We start from the raw sequence: 20,000 nt of genomic DNA, 5'->3' as shown, positions 1-20,000 counted from the left end.
AGTCAGCCTACGTCCTATGCCTACGTCACGTCCGGTCATCTGTACAGCCCGTTTTTTTGTATTTTTTTTTAAAGAGTGCAAATTATACAGAGAATAATACAGAGGTTTTTCATTTGATATTTATTTCTTTGTTAATTACTCAAACACACACACATATATGCACACATATATACACACATACATACACATATACACACACACATATACACAAACATACACATATATACACACACACACACACACACATATATATATACACACATACACACACAGACACTCACACACACACACACAGACACACACACATACACATATATATATACACAAACACACACGGACACTCACACACACACAGACACACACACATACACATATATATACACAAACACACACATATACACACACACACATACATACACATATATACACACAAACACACATATATATATATATATATATATATACACGCATACACACACATATATACACACACACATATACAGACATACACGCACACACAAAAACACACACACACACAACAAAACAAAACACACACACACACAACAAACAAAACACACACACACACATACACATCCCCACACACAAATGCACACACACGATACACACATACATACACACACACACACACACACACACACACATACACACAGACACACACACACACACACACACACTTGTGTGAGTGGACAACAACCAGAATCCCTAAAACTTAACTCCCTTAAAGTTGTTAAACACACAAACACAGCAGCAGGGAGATAATAAGGCATCACTTGTGCAATCAACTGCCGTCTGGGCGTACACGTGTGTGTGTTGTGTGTGTGTGTGTGTGTGTGTGTGTGTGTGTGTGTGTGTTTATGTGTGTGTGTGTGTGTGTGTGTGTGTGTAAGCAGGTAAGGGCATGCAGGCTGCAGTTCACACCCCTGTGTGAACTGTGTCAGTTCAGGTGTGGCCCTTGCTTCACATGCCACACCTCTGCGAGAGAGAGACAGAGAGAGAGAGAGAGAGAGACAGAGAGAGAGAGAGTTAGAGAGAGAGAGAGAGAGAGAGAGAGAGACAGAGAGAGAGAGAGTTAGAGAGAGAGAGAGAGACAGAGAGAGAGAGTTAGAGAGAGAGACAGAGAGAGAGAGAGAGAGAGAGAGACAGGTGAGGTGTAAGAGTCCGCTCATAAAGCTGTGACGTCACCAGGTGAGTCTCCCCGCTCCTGGTCGAGCTGTGAGTTTTACCGTAAATTTTCTTTTTTTTTTTTTTTTTTTTTTTTTTTTTTTTTTTTTTTTTTTTTTTTTCTCTTCTCTTCTTTTCTCTTCTTTTTTTTTTTCTTTTCTCTTTTTTTTTTCTTTTCTTCTTTTTTTTTCTTTTCTTTCTTTCTCTTCTCTTCTCTTCTCTTCTCTTCTCTCTTCTCTTCTCTTCTCTTCTCTGTGTTGTTTAGAGAACAGTTTGGACTTTTAATCTTTAACCTTTCAGTCTCCTTCGCTGCGTCTGACCTTAAAGATTAGAGCTGTGTGTACACACAGATTTCACACACATATACACACACACACACACACACACACACACACACATACACACACACATACACGCACACACACACACACACACACACAACACACAGCGCTGGAAGGAGTACTCAGGTCCTTTACTGCAGTAAAAATACCACACTGTTAAAGTGTTCAGGATCCAACCAGTTGTGTGTGTGTGTGTGTGTGTGTGTGTGTGTGTGTGTGGGTGTCTGTATGTGTGTGTGTGTGTGTGTCTCCGTGTGTGTCTGTATCTGTATGTGTGTGTGTGTGTGTGTGTGTGTCTGTATGTGTGTGTGTGTGTCTCCGTGTGTGTCTGTATCTGTATGTGTGTGTGTGTGTGTGTCTGTATGTGTGTGTGTATGTCTCTGTGTGTGTCTGTGTCTGTATGTGTGTGTGTGTGTCTGTGTGTGTGTGTGTGTGTGTGTGTCTGTATGTGTGTGTGTGTGTGTGTGTCTGTATCTGTATGTGTGTGTGTGTGTGTGTGTGTGTGTGTGTGGGTGGGTGGGTGTGTGTTTGTCTGTATGTGTGTGTGTCTGTATCTGTATGTGTGTGTGTGTGTGTGTGTGTGTGTGTATACATGTGTGTGTCAGCTAAATTTGTGTGAACACACACATGCACACTACTGTTACCTACTTGGTTAGGTTCAGGAAAAGATGGTTTGGTTTAAATATAACTATGTCTGCTACGAAAATTAAGTGACATTTGTCGGTTAAGTACGTTACGTAAATTAGTCAACGTAATATACGTCAAAAATAAAATACATCTCCTTTGAAATGTAATTGAGAATGCAGTTATGTACATTTTCTATACTGTGTATATATATATATTAAAGTGGAAATACTCAACTTGTAGTGTGGTAATGTGTCAGCAGGACCAACATGGAGTCCCGAGAGGAATACAGCCACAGGTCAGAGTTCGGGAGGTTTGTCTTTTTACTTTTACTTTTTTTAAATAACTTGAACTGTCCATGTCTTGTTGGTGTCTGATTCTCACTCCGAACGAGTCGGATAACCATCCATCCATTTTGAAACGAGATAACGGTTCATCATCTGCAAATTGACTGAATTTCTGTGAAATTCAGAATAGTTAATTAATATAACTATAGAGAGACAAAGTCCCTCCCTAATGTTTAAAACATATGGCTCCGCCCCCTAAATGTTTACAACGTCTGGCTCCTCCCCCTGAATGTTTACAACGTCTCGCTCCGCCCCCTAAATGTTTACAACGTCTGGCTCCTCCCCCTGAATGTTTACAACGTCTCGCTCCGCCCCCTAATGTTTACAACGTCTGGCTCCGCCCCTAAATGTTTACAACGTCTGGCTCCGCCCCCTAAATGTTTACAACGTCTGGCTCCTCCCCCTAATGTTTACAACGTCTGGCTCCGCCCCTAAATGTTTACAACGTCTGGCTCCGCCTCTAAATGTTTACAACGTCTGGCTCCGCCCCCTAATGTTTACAATGTCTGGCTCCTCCCCTAAATGTTCACAACGTCTGGCTCCGCCCCATAATGTTTACAACGTCTGGCTCCGCCCCCTAATGTTTACAACGTCTGGCTCCTCCCCCAAATGTTTACAACATCTGGCTCCGCTCCCCTAATCTTTACAACGTCTGGCTCCGCCCCCAAATGTTTACAACGTCTGGCTCCTCCCCCTGATATGTACGAATACTTCCTGAACAGCCTGTTTTCTGTCTGTAAATGTCTCGATGTGTTTCTGTGTGCAGGTCACCTCTGGCAGATGTCACGACTACTTCTGATACTGAGATCTTCTGATGCTACGAGTACTTCTGATACTACGAGTACTTTAACTCCCACCGTGACTCCAGCTGAGGATCCGAGAGGTAAGAACTTATTGAGTATTGTGCTACTTATATCCTTAAGAAGTGAGTATTGTGCAACTTATACCCTTAAGAAGTGAGTATTGTGTTACTTATACCCTTAAGAAGTGAGGATTGTGCTACTTATACCCTTAAGAAGTGAGGATTGTGCAACTTATACCCTTAAGAAGTGAGTATTGTGCTACTTATACCCTTAAGAAGTGAGTATTGTGTTACTTATACCCTTAAGAAGTGAGTATTGTGCTACTTATACCCTTAACAAGTGAGTATTATGCTACTTATACCATTAAGAAGTGAGTATTGTGTTACTTATACTCTTAAGAAGTGAGTTTTGTGCTGCTTATACCCTTAAGAAGTGAGTATTATGCTACTTATACCCTTAAGAAGTGAGTATTATGCTACTTATACCATTAAGAAGTGAGTATTGTGTTACTTATACTCTTAAGAAGTGAGTTTTGTGCTGCTTATACCCTTAAGAAGTGAGTATTGTTCTTGTTAAGTGATATTGTGAAGATCTGCTGCTTGTCACTGGTCCATGAGTTTGTGTATGTATTGTACTGCATCTGTAGTATTTGTGTCCCTGTACTACTTTTCGGCCTTATTTTGCGTTTTCTCAGACATTTTTGGTGTTATTTCCAATGTTTTTTTGCTACTATTTTCTGATATTTATGGAGTTTTTTTTCTTTTCTAAAATCTTTTGAGTATTTTCCGTGAGCCGAGGCCTTTAAATACTTCTAATAAATAATACTAAAAACGTGTGTTGATTAACTGGCTGCTCTAGGCTGCTGGATCTCATGTCTGTCTGGTGACTTCCTAAGACAATAATTCCTCAGCTTGTTGAAGAGTGATTGTGTTTGTGACAAAGAAAGTCTGATCTTCCTCCACAGAGGAAGAGGAGGAGGAAGAGGAAGAAGAGGAGGATGAGGAGGAGGAGAAGGAAACGTCTGGAGATGAGGAGGGTGAGGAAGACGAGTCCATCTTCACATGACATGACATTTTTGTGTTCTTTCCGCTTTTTAGAAAATTCTTTTCAATTTTTTCAACAACGTTGATTTTTCCACCCCGAAAAACTCAAAATAGGCAATAAAAAACAAAAAAACGCAAAATTTCAACAAATTTCAGAATAAAAAAAATATGTGCTTTTTTGTATGTTTTTTCATTTGTATTTTTGTAAAGGTTTTTGGCATTATTTTCAATGCTTTTTTACCAACGTTTTTGCCACTTTTCAAATATATTTTGAGCCTTTTTTTTGGACATATTTTCCTCCAAAAAAACTATTTTAAATGCTTTTTTCGTTTTTTCAAAAACGTTGATTTCCCCAAAAAACTCAAAATAAGCAACAAAAACTGAATATATTGCCAAAAAACAACAAATTTCATAAATATATATATTAACATTTTCTGTTTGTTTTTTTGTAATAGTTTTTGGCATTATTTTCAATGTTTTTTTCTCTCAACGTTTTTGCCACTTTTCAAATATATTTTGAGCCTTTTTTTTTTTAGATATTTTCCTCCCAAAAAAACTCCCAAAAAATTGTTGTTGTGTTTTTTTTAAACGTTTTCCGAGTTTTTTTGGTATTTTTGCAAAAGGTTTTGGCATATATCAATGCTTTTTCCCCCCCAACATATTTGCCACTTTTCAAAATAATTTGAACCTGGTTTTTTTTTTACACTTTTTTCAACATATTTTCCTCTCAAAACGTTTTCTGCAGTTTTCCAGACGTTTTAATTTCAACGTTTTAATTTCAACGTTTTGTGGCGCTGTTTTCCGAGTTTTTTTGGGGGTATTTTTGCAAAAGTTTTGGCACTATTTTAATGCTTTTTGTCAAACATTTTTGACCACTTTTAAAAGTAATTTTTTTTTCACACTATTGTCGCCATATTTTCCGACTCTTTCTGTGCTTTTTTTTGGACATTTTGGTTTTGCGATGCGTTTGAGTACAGACTGAATGTGTCCGTCTTCTTCATGTCTCGTGTTTTTCGTCTCCCGGTAGGTGAGCCGGAGGAGGCGGAGCTCCTCGCAGGTAACACCGGCACACATGTTGTTGACATATTTCATATTCTACTTCCTGTCATTTAAAGCTTCAGTCGGTAACATTTTAATATGAATGAACGTCCACTACAGTCCAGCTGTTACTGAATGAGTTACTACACCGCTCATTAAGACTACCAGCTCCTCACAACTCGCTGTGTGTGTCTGTCTGTGTGTGTGTGTGTGTGTGTGTGTGTGTGTGTGTGTGTGTGTGTGTGTGTGTGTGTGTCTGTGTGTCTGTGTGTGTGTCTGTGTTTGTGTGTCTGTGTGTGTGTGTGTTGTGTTTTGTGTGTGTGTGTGTGTCTGTGTGTGTGTGTGTGTGTGTGTGTGTGTGTGTCTGTGTTTGGTGTGTGTGTGTGTGTGTGTGTGTGTGTGCTCTGTGTATGTGTGTGTGTGTGTTGTCTTTGTGTGTGTGTTGTGTTCTGTGTATGTGTGTGTGTGTCTCTTGTATGTGTGTGTCTGTGTGTGTGTGTGTGTGTGTGTGTGTGTGTGTATGTGTGTGTGTGTGTCTGTGTGTATATCTGTGGCGTTATCTGTGTATGTGTGTCTGTGTGTGTTTGTGTGTGTGTGTGTGTATATGTAATGCTGTGTGTGTCTGTGTATGTGTGTGTGTGTGTTTGTATTGTGTGTGTGTGTGTGTGTGTGTGTGTGTGTGTGTGTGTGTATATGTGTATGTGTGTGTGTGTGTGTGTCTGTGTGTGTGTGTGTGTGTGTGTGTGTGTGTGTGTGTGTGTGTATCTGTGTATGTGTGTGTGTGTCTGTCTGTGTCTGTCTGTATGTATGTGTGTGTGTGTGTGTGTGTGTGTGTGTGTGTCTTCAGCAGCTGATGAAGACCAGTGTGTATCAGAGGAGAACCCTCCACCACCACTCGGAGCCCGACCAGGTAAACACACAACAACAACAACAACGTTTAAATAAAAAAGACAACAACTCTGAAATAAACAACGACAGCTTCCGAAAAATCTGCAAACACATCTAAAAACACAGGATTGGTTTAAAGAAAGTACTCCAGAAGAGTTTCCACCCACAACTCTGTTCTCATTGGCTATCTGATGCTATAAGAACAGGCTGGGATTGACTCCTGAGGGGTATTGCACAAAACCAGGAAAAGGGATTAAGCCGGGATATTCAGGTTATCCTGGATGAATTTAGCTTTGACTTGGTTGCACAAAAGCAGGTTGAATTAAACCCAGCCAAGTAACCATGGAGATTTATCCTTTGCAGCTAGCCTGGTCCAGAGCAGGCTAACAGCCAGGCTAAGATTAATCCTGGAGTCTGATGTGTTAAATCAGCTGCCGCTCTGATCCGAAATAAACGTGTTTAACAGTTATTCCGTTGTCTTCTGAATGTGTTCTGCTTCATTTTATTAACATGCATTACTTGTCACTATTGCTGTCACGAGTTTGATTTAAATCCTACTACTGCAGTTGTTAAGATGGTAATGGTAAAAATACGATACGAAATACGACAATACGGAGGAAATGGGCTTTACCTCCGCTGCTGTCCCCGTGAAATGTGCCCCCGCCCGTGCAACACGGGGAGGCGGGGGGAGGCAGGGGCATCCCCCCACACCGTGCAGCGGACTCTAAAAGCGGACTTTTAGCATCAGTAACGACGACAATGGCACCTGATCAAATGTCCTTCTTAATCATTTTATTTTGGGGCTGTCATCTTGGAGCTTGGGAGTGAGAAAAAAAAACATGAATAATAACAGGCTACATTGTTTTACAGATATGCTTACAGTGTGTATTGAAGTCACTTCTTTTTCTAGTTTTTGTCCAGTCATGCTTGTTCTGTATGAACATTAATTGTAGAAAGATATTTAGAATTAGACATAGCTTATGAAGATCTGTGCATATGGTTGTAAAACATATTCTCGCATTATGAATAAGCTTTGAAATTAAGCCTAGTCCTTATAAATTTCCCAGGAACAAGAATTATTGTTTTTTTATTTATATAGGGCTTTACAGGCTACTCAAAGACACTTTACACTAAAACCAGCACATTTAGCGCATAAAACAGATACAGCAATAAAACCAACACATAAAAAAAGTATATTAAAGCAATTAAAACATGGAGTGACTAAGTAGATTGTTTTTTTTTAAATCCATTACGTATTCAGTCGGTCCGCTATTGTCTGTCGGGCTTTTTTTTCCATTTGATAACAGCTGTATTTCCCTTTTTGCATATTATATGTTTCACCTCCTCGTAAATTTCCATTAGAAGCTGCTGCTCAGCGGGTGAAACATATGCTGCACACGTCTTTTCCATTTCTGCATCAGTAAATCTGTGATCGATACCGTGGTCTATTTAAGAAAGCCGTGAACGTGCACTTATCCCATCTATGTAGGCTACTCCTGACATAGCTTCACCTACTTATCCTGGCTCGGCAAACGTGCAACCGATTAAGCCGCGATGAGTGGATCACACTAAGTCAAGCTGTGCTTTTTCATTTATCCTGGATTTCTTTATTCTACTTTTGTGCAATAGGCCCCTGATTGGTCGAGCTGGGGTTTGATACCGAGACTCCACCGCCCGACCATGTTTTTTGGCATTTGTTTAAAAAAAATTGTGACATTTTCGTTCTGTTTGTAAACATTTTGGCAGTATTTTTGGCATCAGAAGCGACAAAAACTGATTCACAACGTCTGGCCCCGCCCCCTAATGTTTACAACGTCTGGCTCCGCCCCCTAATGTTTACAACGTCTGGCTCCGCCCCCTGATTCAGACTGAATGTGTGACCTCACTTCCTGTTTGCAGCTCCTCCCAGCAGTCTGGCCTTGTCACGACCAATGAAGAAGAGAATCCTGGCGGCTCCGGCTCTCAGTCTGTCTCTGGGTAATAAAACGATCAATAATAGTAATAATAATAATAATAATAATAATAATAATAATAATAATAATAAAAATAATAAAAATAATAAAATAATAATAATAATAATAATAATAATAATAATAAAATAATAAAATAATAATAATTATTATTATAAAAATAATAATAATCATAATAATAAAAATAATAATAATTATAATAATAATAATAATCCAGACGTGAGTCACGTTACTCTTCTTCAGGTCGCAGCGAGTCGGCAGTTTCGGAGGACTTCCCTTCTGGTTTCCTCTCGCCGTCGCCTGAAGACGACGATGACACGGCGCTGGACTTCGACTTGGACGCCATGGCAACGCCCTCCGACAGCGAATCGCTGGCCTTCCCCGTCTACGACCTGGACCTGGAAGGTGAGAGGGGGAACGGGCTTGTTGAAGTTATTTTTTCAATGCTCTTGTTGACGATGACGATTCCCAGGATTGTTTTCCAGATGACCTGCGGCGTCTCGGCGTGGCGTCCAGGCTCCGCCCAGAGTCCGGCCCCGGGTCCGGGTCCAGGTCCAGGTTTGACTCCCGGACCGCCTCTGGTTCTGGTTCTGTGTCGGGGGCGGAGCACAGCGAGCTGGGAGCTCTGGAGCGCGAGGACACCGTGGACGCTCAGGGCACCAGGTGGCGCCGTTTCTCCACGGGCGAGCCTCCGCAAGAGAGCCGCGTCGACATGACTGTCCTGCAGCCGTTCCTCAATGTGCTGTCACATGGAGGTACAAACACACTCTCAACCAATCACACGGAGGTACGAACACCTCTCAACCAATCACACGGAGGTACAAACACACTCTCAACCAATCACACGGAGGTACGAACACCTCTCAACCAATCACACGGAGGTATGAACACACTCTCAACCAATCACAGGGAGCTAGGAGGTACGAACACACTCTCAACCAATCACATGGAGGTACGAACACACTCTCAACCAATCACAGGGAGGTACGAAACACACTCTCAACCAATCACATGGAGGTACGAACACACCCACACACTACGGGAGGTAAAACACACTCTCAACCAATCACACGGAGGTACGAACACCTCTCAACCAATCACACGGAGGTACAACACTCTCAACCAATCACACGGAGGTAAGAACACCCTCTCAACCAATCACACGGAGGTAAGAACACACTCTCAACCAATCACACGGAGGTACGAACACACTCAACCAATCACACGGAGGTAAGAACACACTCTCAACCAATCACACGCAGGTACGAACACACTCTCAACCAATCACAGGGAGGTAAGAACACACTCTCAACCAATCACAGGGAGGTACGAAACACACTCTCAACCAATCACACGGAGGTACGTAACACTCTCACAATCACAGAGGTATAAACACACTCTCAACCAAACATGGAGGTGCACACTCTCAACCAACACACGTAAACACACCAACTAATCACACGGAGGTACCTAACACTTTCAACCATACTACACGGTATTGTATGCAATGAACACACTCAACTAACTGCTTCCTGTGCAAGCAGGAAGTACAAACACAAACCTGTCTACCTTCTCTCGTCACTCAGGTTACTACAGCGACGGCACGAATGACATCATCGTGTTTTCTTCCTGTTACCTGCCGGAGAACAGTCTGGAAAACTACCAGTATGTGATGGACAACCTGTTCAGGTAAAAGACTCAAAATCAGCCTTTCACTGACGGGAACTACCTACGTTATCTCGTAGGACTACTTACGTTATCTCGTAGGACTAATGACGATATCTCGTAGGACTACCTACGATATCTCGCAGGACTAAGTATCTCATAGGACTACCTACGTTATCTCATAGGACTACCTACGATATCTCGCAGGACTACCTACGTTATCTCATAGGACTACCTACGATATCTCGCAGGACTACCTATGTTATCTCGAAGGACTAAGTATCTCATAGGACTACCTACGTTATCTTGTAGGACTACCTACGATATCTCGCAGGACTAGCTACGTTATCTCGAAGGACTAACTAAGTATCTCGTAGGACTACCTACGTTATCTCGCAGGACTACCTACATTATCTTGCAGGACTACCTACATTATCTCGTAGGACTACGTACGTTATCTCGAAGGACTAAGTATCTCATAGGACTACCTACGTTATCTCGAAGGACTACCTACGTTATCTCGAAGGACTACCTACGTTATCTCGCAGGACTACTTACATTATCTCGTAGGACTACCTACGTTATCTCGAAGGACTACCTACGTTATCTCGAAGGACTACCTACGTTATATCGAAGGACTACCTACGTTATCTCGCAGGACTACCTACATTATCTTGCAGGACTACCTACATTATCTCGTAGGACTACCTACGTTATCTCGCAGGACTACCTACGATATCTCGTAGGACTACCTACATTATCTCAAAGGACTACCTACGTTATCTCGAAGGACTACCTACGTTATATCGAAGGACTACCTACATTATCTTGTAGGACTACCTACGTTATCTCGCAGGACTACCTACGTTATCTCGTAGGACTACCTACGATATCTCGTAGGACTACCTACATTATCTCGAAGGACTAACTAAGTATCTCGTAGGACTACCTACGTTATCTCGAAGGACTACCTACGTTATCTCGCAGGACTAACTAAGTATCTCGTCGGACTACCTACGTTATCTCGCAGGACCAAGTATCTCGTAGGACTACCTATGTTATCTCGCAGGACTACCTATGTTATCTCGTAGGACTACCTACATTATCTCATAGGACTACCTACGTTATCTCGCAGGACTACCTACGTTATCTCGAAGGACTACCTACATTATCTCGTAGGACTACCTACGTTATCTCGCAGGACTACCTACGTTATCTCGAAGGACTAACTAATTATCTCGTAGGACTACCTACGTTATCTCAAAGGACTGCCTACATTATCTCAAAGGACTACCTACGTTATCTCGAAGGACTACCTACGTTATATCGAAGGACTACCTAGATTATCTTGTAGGACTACCTACGTTATCTCGCAGGACTACCTACGTTATCTCGTAGGACTACCTACAATATCTCGTAGGACTACCTACATTATCTCGAAGGACTAACTAAGTATCTCGTAGGACTACCTACGTTATCTCGAAGGACTACCTACGTTATCTCGCAGGACTAACTAAGTATCTCGTCGGACTACCTACGTTATCTCGCAGGATCAAGTATCTCGTAGGACTACCTATGTTATCTCGCAGGACTACCTATGTTATCTCGTAGGACTACCTACATTATCTCGTAGGACTACCTACGTTATCTCGCAGGACTACCTACGTTATCTCGAAGGACTACCTACATTATCTCGTAGGACTACCTACGTTATCTCGCAGGACTACCTACGTTATCTCAAAGGACTGCCTACGTTATCTCAAAGGACTAATTAAGTATCTCGCAGGACTACCTACGTTATCTCGTAGGACTAGCTACGTTATCTCGAAGGACTAACTAAGTATCTCGTAGGACTACCTATGTTATCTCGCAGGACTACCCACGTCACATGTGTCAAACTCAAGGCCCGCGGGCCAAATCCGGTCCCTCGCAGATTTAGATCTGGCCCGCCTATCAATCAAGGTTCACAATAAATGTTGGCCCACCTAGTTTTTGTAGCTTTTTCAATGTTTTGTCGCATTTCTGAAGTTTGTCCCCCTTTTTCCGATGTTTTTGGGGCCTTATCTGGCGTTTTTTCCAATGTTTTCAAATTGTCGCTTTTCTCTTTGATGGCTAAGTTACTTCTTTGGGGTCTTTATGTGGACCGAGCTGTGAGTGAGAAGGATATATAAGACACGCAATAATCCAGTAAACGATTTTTGACTTTTTCGATGAAATAAAAGCATGTGAATAAACTAAACATGTCCGGAGGTACGAACACACTCTCAACTAATCAACAAACTATCAATAACTACCTTACTCTGTCACATGGAGGCCTATTTGTGGCCTTTTTCTGACTGTTAAATGGCGTTTTTTGGGGGGTCTTTTTTCATCACTTTTTTAGAATTTTTCTTGGCCTTTAACAAAATGTTTGTGGCCTTTTGTCGTGGCATTTTCATCACCTTTTTAGACTTTTTCGTGGCCTTATTTTATTTTTTTTACATGACCTTTCTGGAATTTCTGTGGCTTTTTTTGGGTGGCCTTTCCCAACTTTTACCTGGCCTTTTTGTGGCTTTTTTTCGTGAGCTTTTTAGACTTTTTGTGGCCTTTTTCGAGTTAATTTTAGCCCTTGACAGATTGATGTGTTTACAGTGTGGCCCTTAGTGAAATTGAGTTTGACACCTCTGACCTATCTGATCTCACATGACTAAGTTATCTCGCAGGACTAGCTACGTTATCGCTTACTTTTTGTAAAAGTTTTCAACCCTTTTTTGATTTGTGGTCAATAAGCTAGATGTAAATAACATTAAACGTAATTCATGAGTTAATAAAAAGCAGGAACTATGAATTATTTTGACTAATAGGTAAGATCAGAGGATGTTGAGTGAATTACAGACTGGTTTGTGTCAAAGTTTAGTCAAGATGCAATTTCAATATGTTAGCTTAGCAACATGTTAGCTTAACAACGCGTTAGTTTAGCAACACGTCAGTTTAACTATGATGCTATAGCATCATAGCTATAGCCGAGTTAAGCTATCGTGTTGTTAGGTTATCGTATTCTTAAGCTATCGTATTGTTAGGCTATCGTATTGTTAGGCTAACGTGTTGTTAGGCTATCGTATTGGTAGGCTAACGTGTTGTTAGGCTATCGTGTTGCTAAGCTAACATGTTGGTAAGCTAACATATTGTGCACAAAGTTTTAGTTTTATTTAAAAAAATAAGCTGCCCCCCTGGGAAGCTGCCCAGTACCACCACAGTCTGATCTGATCACATTCATACCTGGAAGCTGCCCAGTACCACCACAGTCTGACCTGCTGGCCACTGAGCAGCTCCACTGGAGCGGTGGGGGTTAAGAGCCTTGCTCAAGGGCACCTCAGTGGTGGTAATGAGGGAGGGAACAAGCGCTGCTCTTTCACTTTCCCCACCCAGATTTTATCCTGTCGGTCTGGGGATTGAACCGACGACCTCCCGGTCACAAGCTCGCTTCTCTAACCTTTAGGACACCACTGCCCATGATGCTATATCCAAATTAAGCTAATGTGTTGCTAAGCTAATGTGTTGCTAAGCTAACGTTTTGTGCTCTCAGGTACGTGGTGGGAACTCTGGATCTGATGGTTGCAGAAAACTACGTGATAGTTTATTTTTGTGCCGGCGGCCAGAAAAACAAACTACCGGGAATCAGCTGGCTGCGAGAATGTTACACCACGATCAACCGCAGGTAAACTCAGGGGAGTTAAATATAAACATATATATACATATATATACATATATACACCACGATCAACCGGAGGTAAACTCTGAGGAGTTAAATATAAACATATATATACACATATATACATATATACATATATATATATACATATATATATATATATATATATATATACATATATACACCACGATCAACCGCAGGTAAACTCAGGGGAGTTAAATATAAACATATATATACATATATATACATATATACACCACGATCAACCGCAGGTAAACTCAGGGGAGTTAAATATAAACATATATATACACACATATATACATATATACACCACGATCAACCGCAGGTAAACTCAGGGGAGTTAAATATAAACATATATATACATATATATACATATATATACATATATATACATATATATACACCACGGTCAACCGCAGGTAAACTCAGGGGAGTTAAATATTACATATATATATATTATATATATATTATATCATATATAATGAACTGTGAACTAGTTCATTTTTGGAACTGTGACCTTAGTTCAAAATGTTGAAGTATGAACTATGAACTGAACTTAGTTCATTTTAAAATATAATACTGTATCTGAAGTCTCTTTTATATAGACCTTAGTGGTCCCCTAATACTGTATCCGAAGTCTCTTTTATATAGTCCTTAGTGGTCTCCTAATACTGTATCCGAAGTCTCTTTTATATAGTCCTTAGTGGTCCCCTAATACTGTATCTGAAGTCTCTTTTATATAGTCCTTAGTGGTCTCCTAATACTGTATCCGAAGTCTCTTTTATATAGTCCTTAGTGGTCCCCTAATACTGTATCTGAAGTCTCTTTTATATAGTCCTTAGTGGTCCCCTAATACTGTATCTGAAGTCTCTTTTATATAGACCTTAGTGGTCCCCTAATACTGTATCTGAAGTCTCTTTTATATAGTCCTTAGTGGTCTCCTAATACTGTATCCGAAGTCTCTTTTATATAGTCCTTAGTGGTCTCCTAATACTGTATCTGAAGTCTCTTTTATATAGTCCTTAGTGGTCCCCTAATACTGTATCTGAAGTCTCTTTTATATAGACCTTAGTGGTCCCCTAATACTGTATCTGAAGTCTCTTTTATATAGACCTTAGTGGTCCCTAATACTGTATCTGAAGTCTCTTTTATTTAGACCTTAGTGGTCCCCTAACACTGTATCTGAAGTCTCTTTTATTTAGACCTTAGTGGTCCCCTAATACTGTATCTGAAGTCTCAGGGCTCGGTTTACACCTATCACCATTTCTAGCCACTGGGGGGACCATAGGCAGGCTGGGGGATCTCAAATTAATGTAAAAAAAAAAACCTAAAGTGACATTTTCATGCCGTGGGACCTTTAAAAAATGTGATGGAATATGCTATATGATACTTATGCAATTTTATGCGATGGAATTGCGGGAACGTTCCCATGGCAACAGGGGGAAATGGCTGCTCTTGTGTGAAGTTAACGCAACATTTTTCAACTTTCTGCTAAGATATATTATGGGACTTTTTTAGCAACGAAAATGCGGGGATTATGAAATCATGCAAGCCCCACAGATTTTGCGCGGAAATCGGCAATTTATGCGGCAAAAGTGCGGCATATTTGGAAAAATGCATTGAATTATGAGATCGCATAATCGCGTCTTTCTGGAGGGACTGATAAAGGGAGAAAACAGGACAGAACTCTCGAGTTAACAGGTTAACAAGCATGTTGGAAGCGTTTCCAGGCAACATAGAACAGGAAAAGATGTTTAAATGTCGTTTAGAAACAAATACATTTTAATTAATGACATGTTGATGTTTATTGGTTTCTTTACTTTCCTGTCAGGTGTTGTTTCAGTCTTTGTCCATCAGGGGGAGACAGATAATCACAGACACACACACACAGACACACACACACACACACACACACACAGACACACACACACACACACACACAGACACACACACACACAGACACAGACACACACACACACACACACACACACACACACACACACACACACACACACACACACACACACACACACACACACACAGACACAGACACAGACAGACACAGACAGACACACACACACACACACACACACACACACACACACACACACACACACACACACACACACACACACACACACAGACACACAGACAGACAGACAGACAGACACACACACACACACACAGACACAGACACAGACAGACACACACACACACACACACACACACACACACACACACAGACAGACAGACAGACACAGACACACACACAGAAAGACAAAAACACACATACAGAGACACACAGAAAGACACACACACACAGAAAGACACACACACACACAGAGACACACACACACACGCACGCAAACGTCTGGCCGTGTCTACACTTCTGTCTCACTTCCTGTGTTTCCTGTGTGTGTGTGTGTGTGTGTGTGTGTATATCTGTGTCTGTGTGTGTGTCTGTGTGTGTGTGTGTGTCTGTGTGTGTGTGGGTGTGTGTGTGTGTGTGTGTGTGTGTGTGTGTCTGCAGGTTAAGAAAGAATCTGAAAGGTTTCTTCGTGGTCCATCCTACCTGGTACATCAAAGCCCTCGCCACCATCATCAAACCCTTCATCAGGTATCCTCCTCCTTCTCCTCTTCCTCCTCCTCCTCTTCCTCCTCCTCCTCTTCCTCATTTTCCTCTTCTTCCTCAATCAGTCTGCTGTCGACACTTAAAGTGCCCATATTCTGCTCATTTTCAGGTTCATTATTGTATTTTAAGGTTGTACCAGAATAGCTTAACATGGTTTAATTTTCAAAAAACACCATATTTCTGTTGTACTGCACATTGCTGCAGCTCCTCTTTTCACCCTGTGTTCGGGTCTCTGTTTTAGCTACAGAGTGAGACCTCTCTTCTTCTGTACTATCTTTGATTGCACTCGCACATGCTCAGTAGCTCAGATCGTAGCTCATGTCAGCTAACTCCATAGACAGTAAAAGACAGGCTGTTTCTCCAACTTCAGTCAGTTCCAAGGCAGGATTAGCTGGGAGACTTCTTCTAAACCAGGGCGCACATGGAAGTAGTTCTTTGGTAGATTATGGTGAACTAGTGTGTGTTGTAGCTGCGCTTTGCTATTGAGAACGAGGTAGCATGCTAGCGTTAGCATTAACGCTAACGCTACGAGCTAACGGTTGCGGTTAGCCAGCTCGTTTCGGCTTGTGACGTCACAAGCCGTGCAGATTTTGACCAGCTCACCCGGAGACTTGAGGAAGGACACATTCAGAAACCGTATCTCACTCAGAACAGCATGGATGGATTTATTTCAGTTTCTATGTGTGTTGAAGCACCAGAGACACAAAAGAACACCCCAAATCACCAGAAAAAGAGATTATTTTTTCATAATAAGGGCACTTTAATATTTTGTTGTTTATTTTTAACCCTTTTTTCTCTACGGTCTTTGTTGCTCATTTTTACGTTGTGTTGCTTTTTTTTGGGCACTTTTTATTCGTGTCCGTGTCTGTTGAGCGTGCTGAACTGTAACAAACCTGACTGACTGACTGACTAACCAACTAACTAAATGACTAACTAACTAACTATCTAACTGACTGACTGACTGACTGATTAACTTACTAACTAACCAACTAACTAACTAACTAACTAACTAACTGTCTGACTAACTGACTAACTGACTAACTAACTGTCTGACTAACTGACTAACTGACTAACTGACTAACTAACTAACTAACTGACTGACTGACTGACTGACTAACTAACTAACTAATTGACTGACTGATTAACTAACTGTCTAACTAACTAACTGACTAACTAACTAACTAACTTACTAACTAACTAACTAACTAACTAACTAACTAACTAACTAACTAACTAGCTAACTGACTGACTGACTAACAGACTAACTGACTAACTGATTAACTAACTAACTAACTGACTAACTAACTAACTAACTGACTAACTAACTAACTAACTAACTGACTAACTAACTAATTGACTAACTGACTGACTAACTAACTAACTAATTGACTAACTGACTGACTAACTAACTAACTAACTAATTAACTAACTGACTAACTGACTGACTGACTGACTGACTGACTGACTGACTAACTAACTAACTAACTGACTGACTTACGTACTTACTAACTAACTAACTAACTAACTAACTAACTAACTAACTAACAGACTGACTAACTGATTAATGAACTAACTAACTAACTAAAAGACTAACTAACAGACTGACTAACAGACTAACTAACTAACTAACTGACTGACTGACTGACTGACTAACTAACTAACTAACTAACTAACTAACTAACTAACTAACAGACTGACTAACTGCTTAATTAACTAACTAACTAACTAACTGACTGACTGACTGACTGACTGACTGACTGACTAACTAACTAACTACTAACTAACTAACAGACTGACTAACTGATTAATTAACTAACTAACTAACTAACTGACTAACTGACTAACTGACTAACAGACTAACTAACAGACTGACTAACTGACTAACTGATTAATTAACTAACTAACTGACTAACTAACTAACTGACTAACTGACTAACAGACTAACTAACTAACAGACTGACTAACTGACTAACTAACTAACTAACTAACTAACTAACTGACTAACTGACTAACAGACTAACTAACTAACAGACTGACTAACTAACTAACTAACTAACTAACTAACTGACTAACTGACTAACAGACTAACTAACTAACAGACTGACTAACTAACTAACTAACTAACTAACTAACTCGTGTGTCTGTCTCTTCTTCTTCAGCTCCAAGTTCAGCAGGAAGCTCCAGTTCGTCGACAGCCTCCAGGAACTTTCTCGCTTCGTCCCCACTGAGCATGTGCAGATCCCCGAGTGTGTCACACAGTGAGTGATGGAGAGATGGATAGATAGATAGATAGATAGATAGATAGATAGATAGATAGATAGATAGACAGATAGATAGATAGACAGATAGATAGATAGATAGATGGAGAGATACATCGATAGATAGATGGATAGATAAATGGATAGATAGAGGGAGAGATAGATGGAGAGATAGATAGATAGATAGATAGATAGATAGATAGATAGATAAATAGATGGAGAGATACATCGATAGATAGATGGATAGATAAATGGATAGATAGAGGGAGAGATAGATAGATAGATAGATAGATAGATAGATAGATAGATAGATAGATAGATAGATAGATAGATAGATGGAGAGATAGATGAGAGATAGAGGGAGAGATAGATGGAGAGATAGAGACAGAGAGAGACTGAGAGAGAGATAGATAGATAGAGAGAGAGAGACTGAGAGAGAGAGAGATGGATGGATAGATGGATAGATAGATATGTTAGCGGGTGTCAGCTTGTGAAAGCATGTGTTAGCATGTTAGCATATGTTAGCATGTGAAAGCATGTGTTAGCATATGTTAGCGGGTGTCAGCATGTGAAAGCATGTGTTAGCATGTTAGCATATGTTAGCATATGTTAGCGTGTGTTTTTAAGCTGAAATGAACTTAGCGATGTTGTTGGTGTTTTCCCCCTGCAGGTATGACCAGAACCAGAACCGGACCAGGTGAACCCGAACTCATCTGGAGCTCATCTGGACCAATTAACACATCTGGAACCAATTAACACCTGGAACCAATTAAAACATCTGGAACTCATCTGGAACCAATTAACACATCTGGAACTCATCAGGAACCAATTAACACCTGGAACCAATTAAAACATCTGGAACTCATCTGGAACCAATTAACACATGTGGCACTCATCTGGAACCAATTAAAACATCTGAAACTCATCTGGAACCAATTAACACATGTGGCACTCATCTGGAACCAATTAAAACATCTGGAACTCATCTGGAACTCATCTGGAACCAATTAACACATCTGGAATTCATCTGAAATCAATTAACATATCTGGCACTCACCTGGAACCAATTAACACACTGGATCTCATCTGGAACCAATTAAAACATCTGGAACTCACCTGGAACCAATTAACACATCTGTATCTCATCTGATTAAAACATCTGGAACTCACCTGGAACCAATTAAAACATCTGGAACTAACCTGGAACCAATTAATACATCTGGAACTAATCCGGAACCAATTAAGACACTGGATCTCATCTGGAACCAATTAACACATCTGGATCTCACCTGGAACCAATTAACACATCTGGATCTCATCTGGTACCAATTAACACATCTGGCACTCATCTGGAACCAATTAACACATCTGGATCTCATCTGATTAAAACATCTGGATCTCATCTGGAACCAATTAAAACATCTGGAACTCATCTGGAACCAATTGACTCATCTGGGACTCATCTGGAACCAATTAAAACATCTGGAACTCATCTGG

General features: G+C 40.7%; 1 protein-coding gene across 7 annotated transcripts in view; it reads left to right on the top strand.

Moving 5' to 3' along the window:
- The first annotated feature begins 1,114 nt into the window (after positions 1-1,114).
- LOC120571406 (bcl-2/adenovirus E1B 19 kDa-interacting protein 2-like protein) overlaps positions 1,115-20,000 on the top strand; it is an 18,967-nt gene continuing 81 nt past the window's right edge. Inside the window, exons 1-15 of one of the 7 annotated variants that reach the window (XM_039820341.1) lie at positions 1,116-1,206; positions 2,407-2,460; positions 3,261-3,377; positions 4,262-4,333; positions 5,368-5,397; positions 6,226-6,288; positions 8,166-8,243; positions 8,480-8,641; positions 8,722-8,991; positions 9,823-9,925; positions 13,467-13,598; positions 16,144-16,230; positions 18,405-18,503; positions 19,174-19,248; positions 19,326-20,000. The exon at positions 19,326-20,000 is cut by the window's right edge and continues 81 nt beyond it. In XM_039820341.1, the coding sequence (XP_039676275.1) occupies positions 3,275-3,377; positions 4,262-4,333; positions 5,368-5,397; positions 6,226-6,288; positions 8,166-8,243; positions 8,480-8,641; positions 8,722-8,991; positions 9,823-9,925; positions 13,467-13,598; positions 16,144-16,230; positions 18,405-18,503; positions 19,174-19,204 (1,230 nt within the window). In that variant the 5' untranslated portion in view covers positions 1,116-1,206; positions 2,407-2,460; positions 3,261-3,274 and the 3' untranslated portion in view covers positions 19,205-19,248; positions 19,326-20,000. Of the gene's footprint in view, positions 1,207-1,449; positions 1,519-2,406; positions 2,461-3,260; positions 3,378-4,261; positions 4,334-5,367; positions 5,398-6,225; positions 6,289-8,165; positions 8,244-8,479; positions 8,642-8,721; positions 8,992-9,822; positions 9,926-13,466; positions 13,599-16,143; positions 16,231-18,404; positions 18,504-19,173 lie in introns of those variants that run through there. The other 6 variants (XM_039820338.1, XM_039820342.1, XM_039820337.1 and 3 more) reach the window with 6 other exon arrangements.

Source organism: Perca fluviatilis, chromosome 13 (genome assembly GCF_010015445.1).
Source record: "Perca fluviatilis chromosome 13, GENO_Pfluv_1.0, whole genome shotgun sequence".
Lineage (NCBI taxonomy): Eukaryota > Metazoa > Chordata > Actinopteri > Perciformes > Percidae > Perca > Perca fluviatilis.
This window is presented reverse-complemented; position numbering and strand designations above follow the sequence as displayed.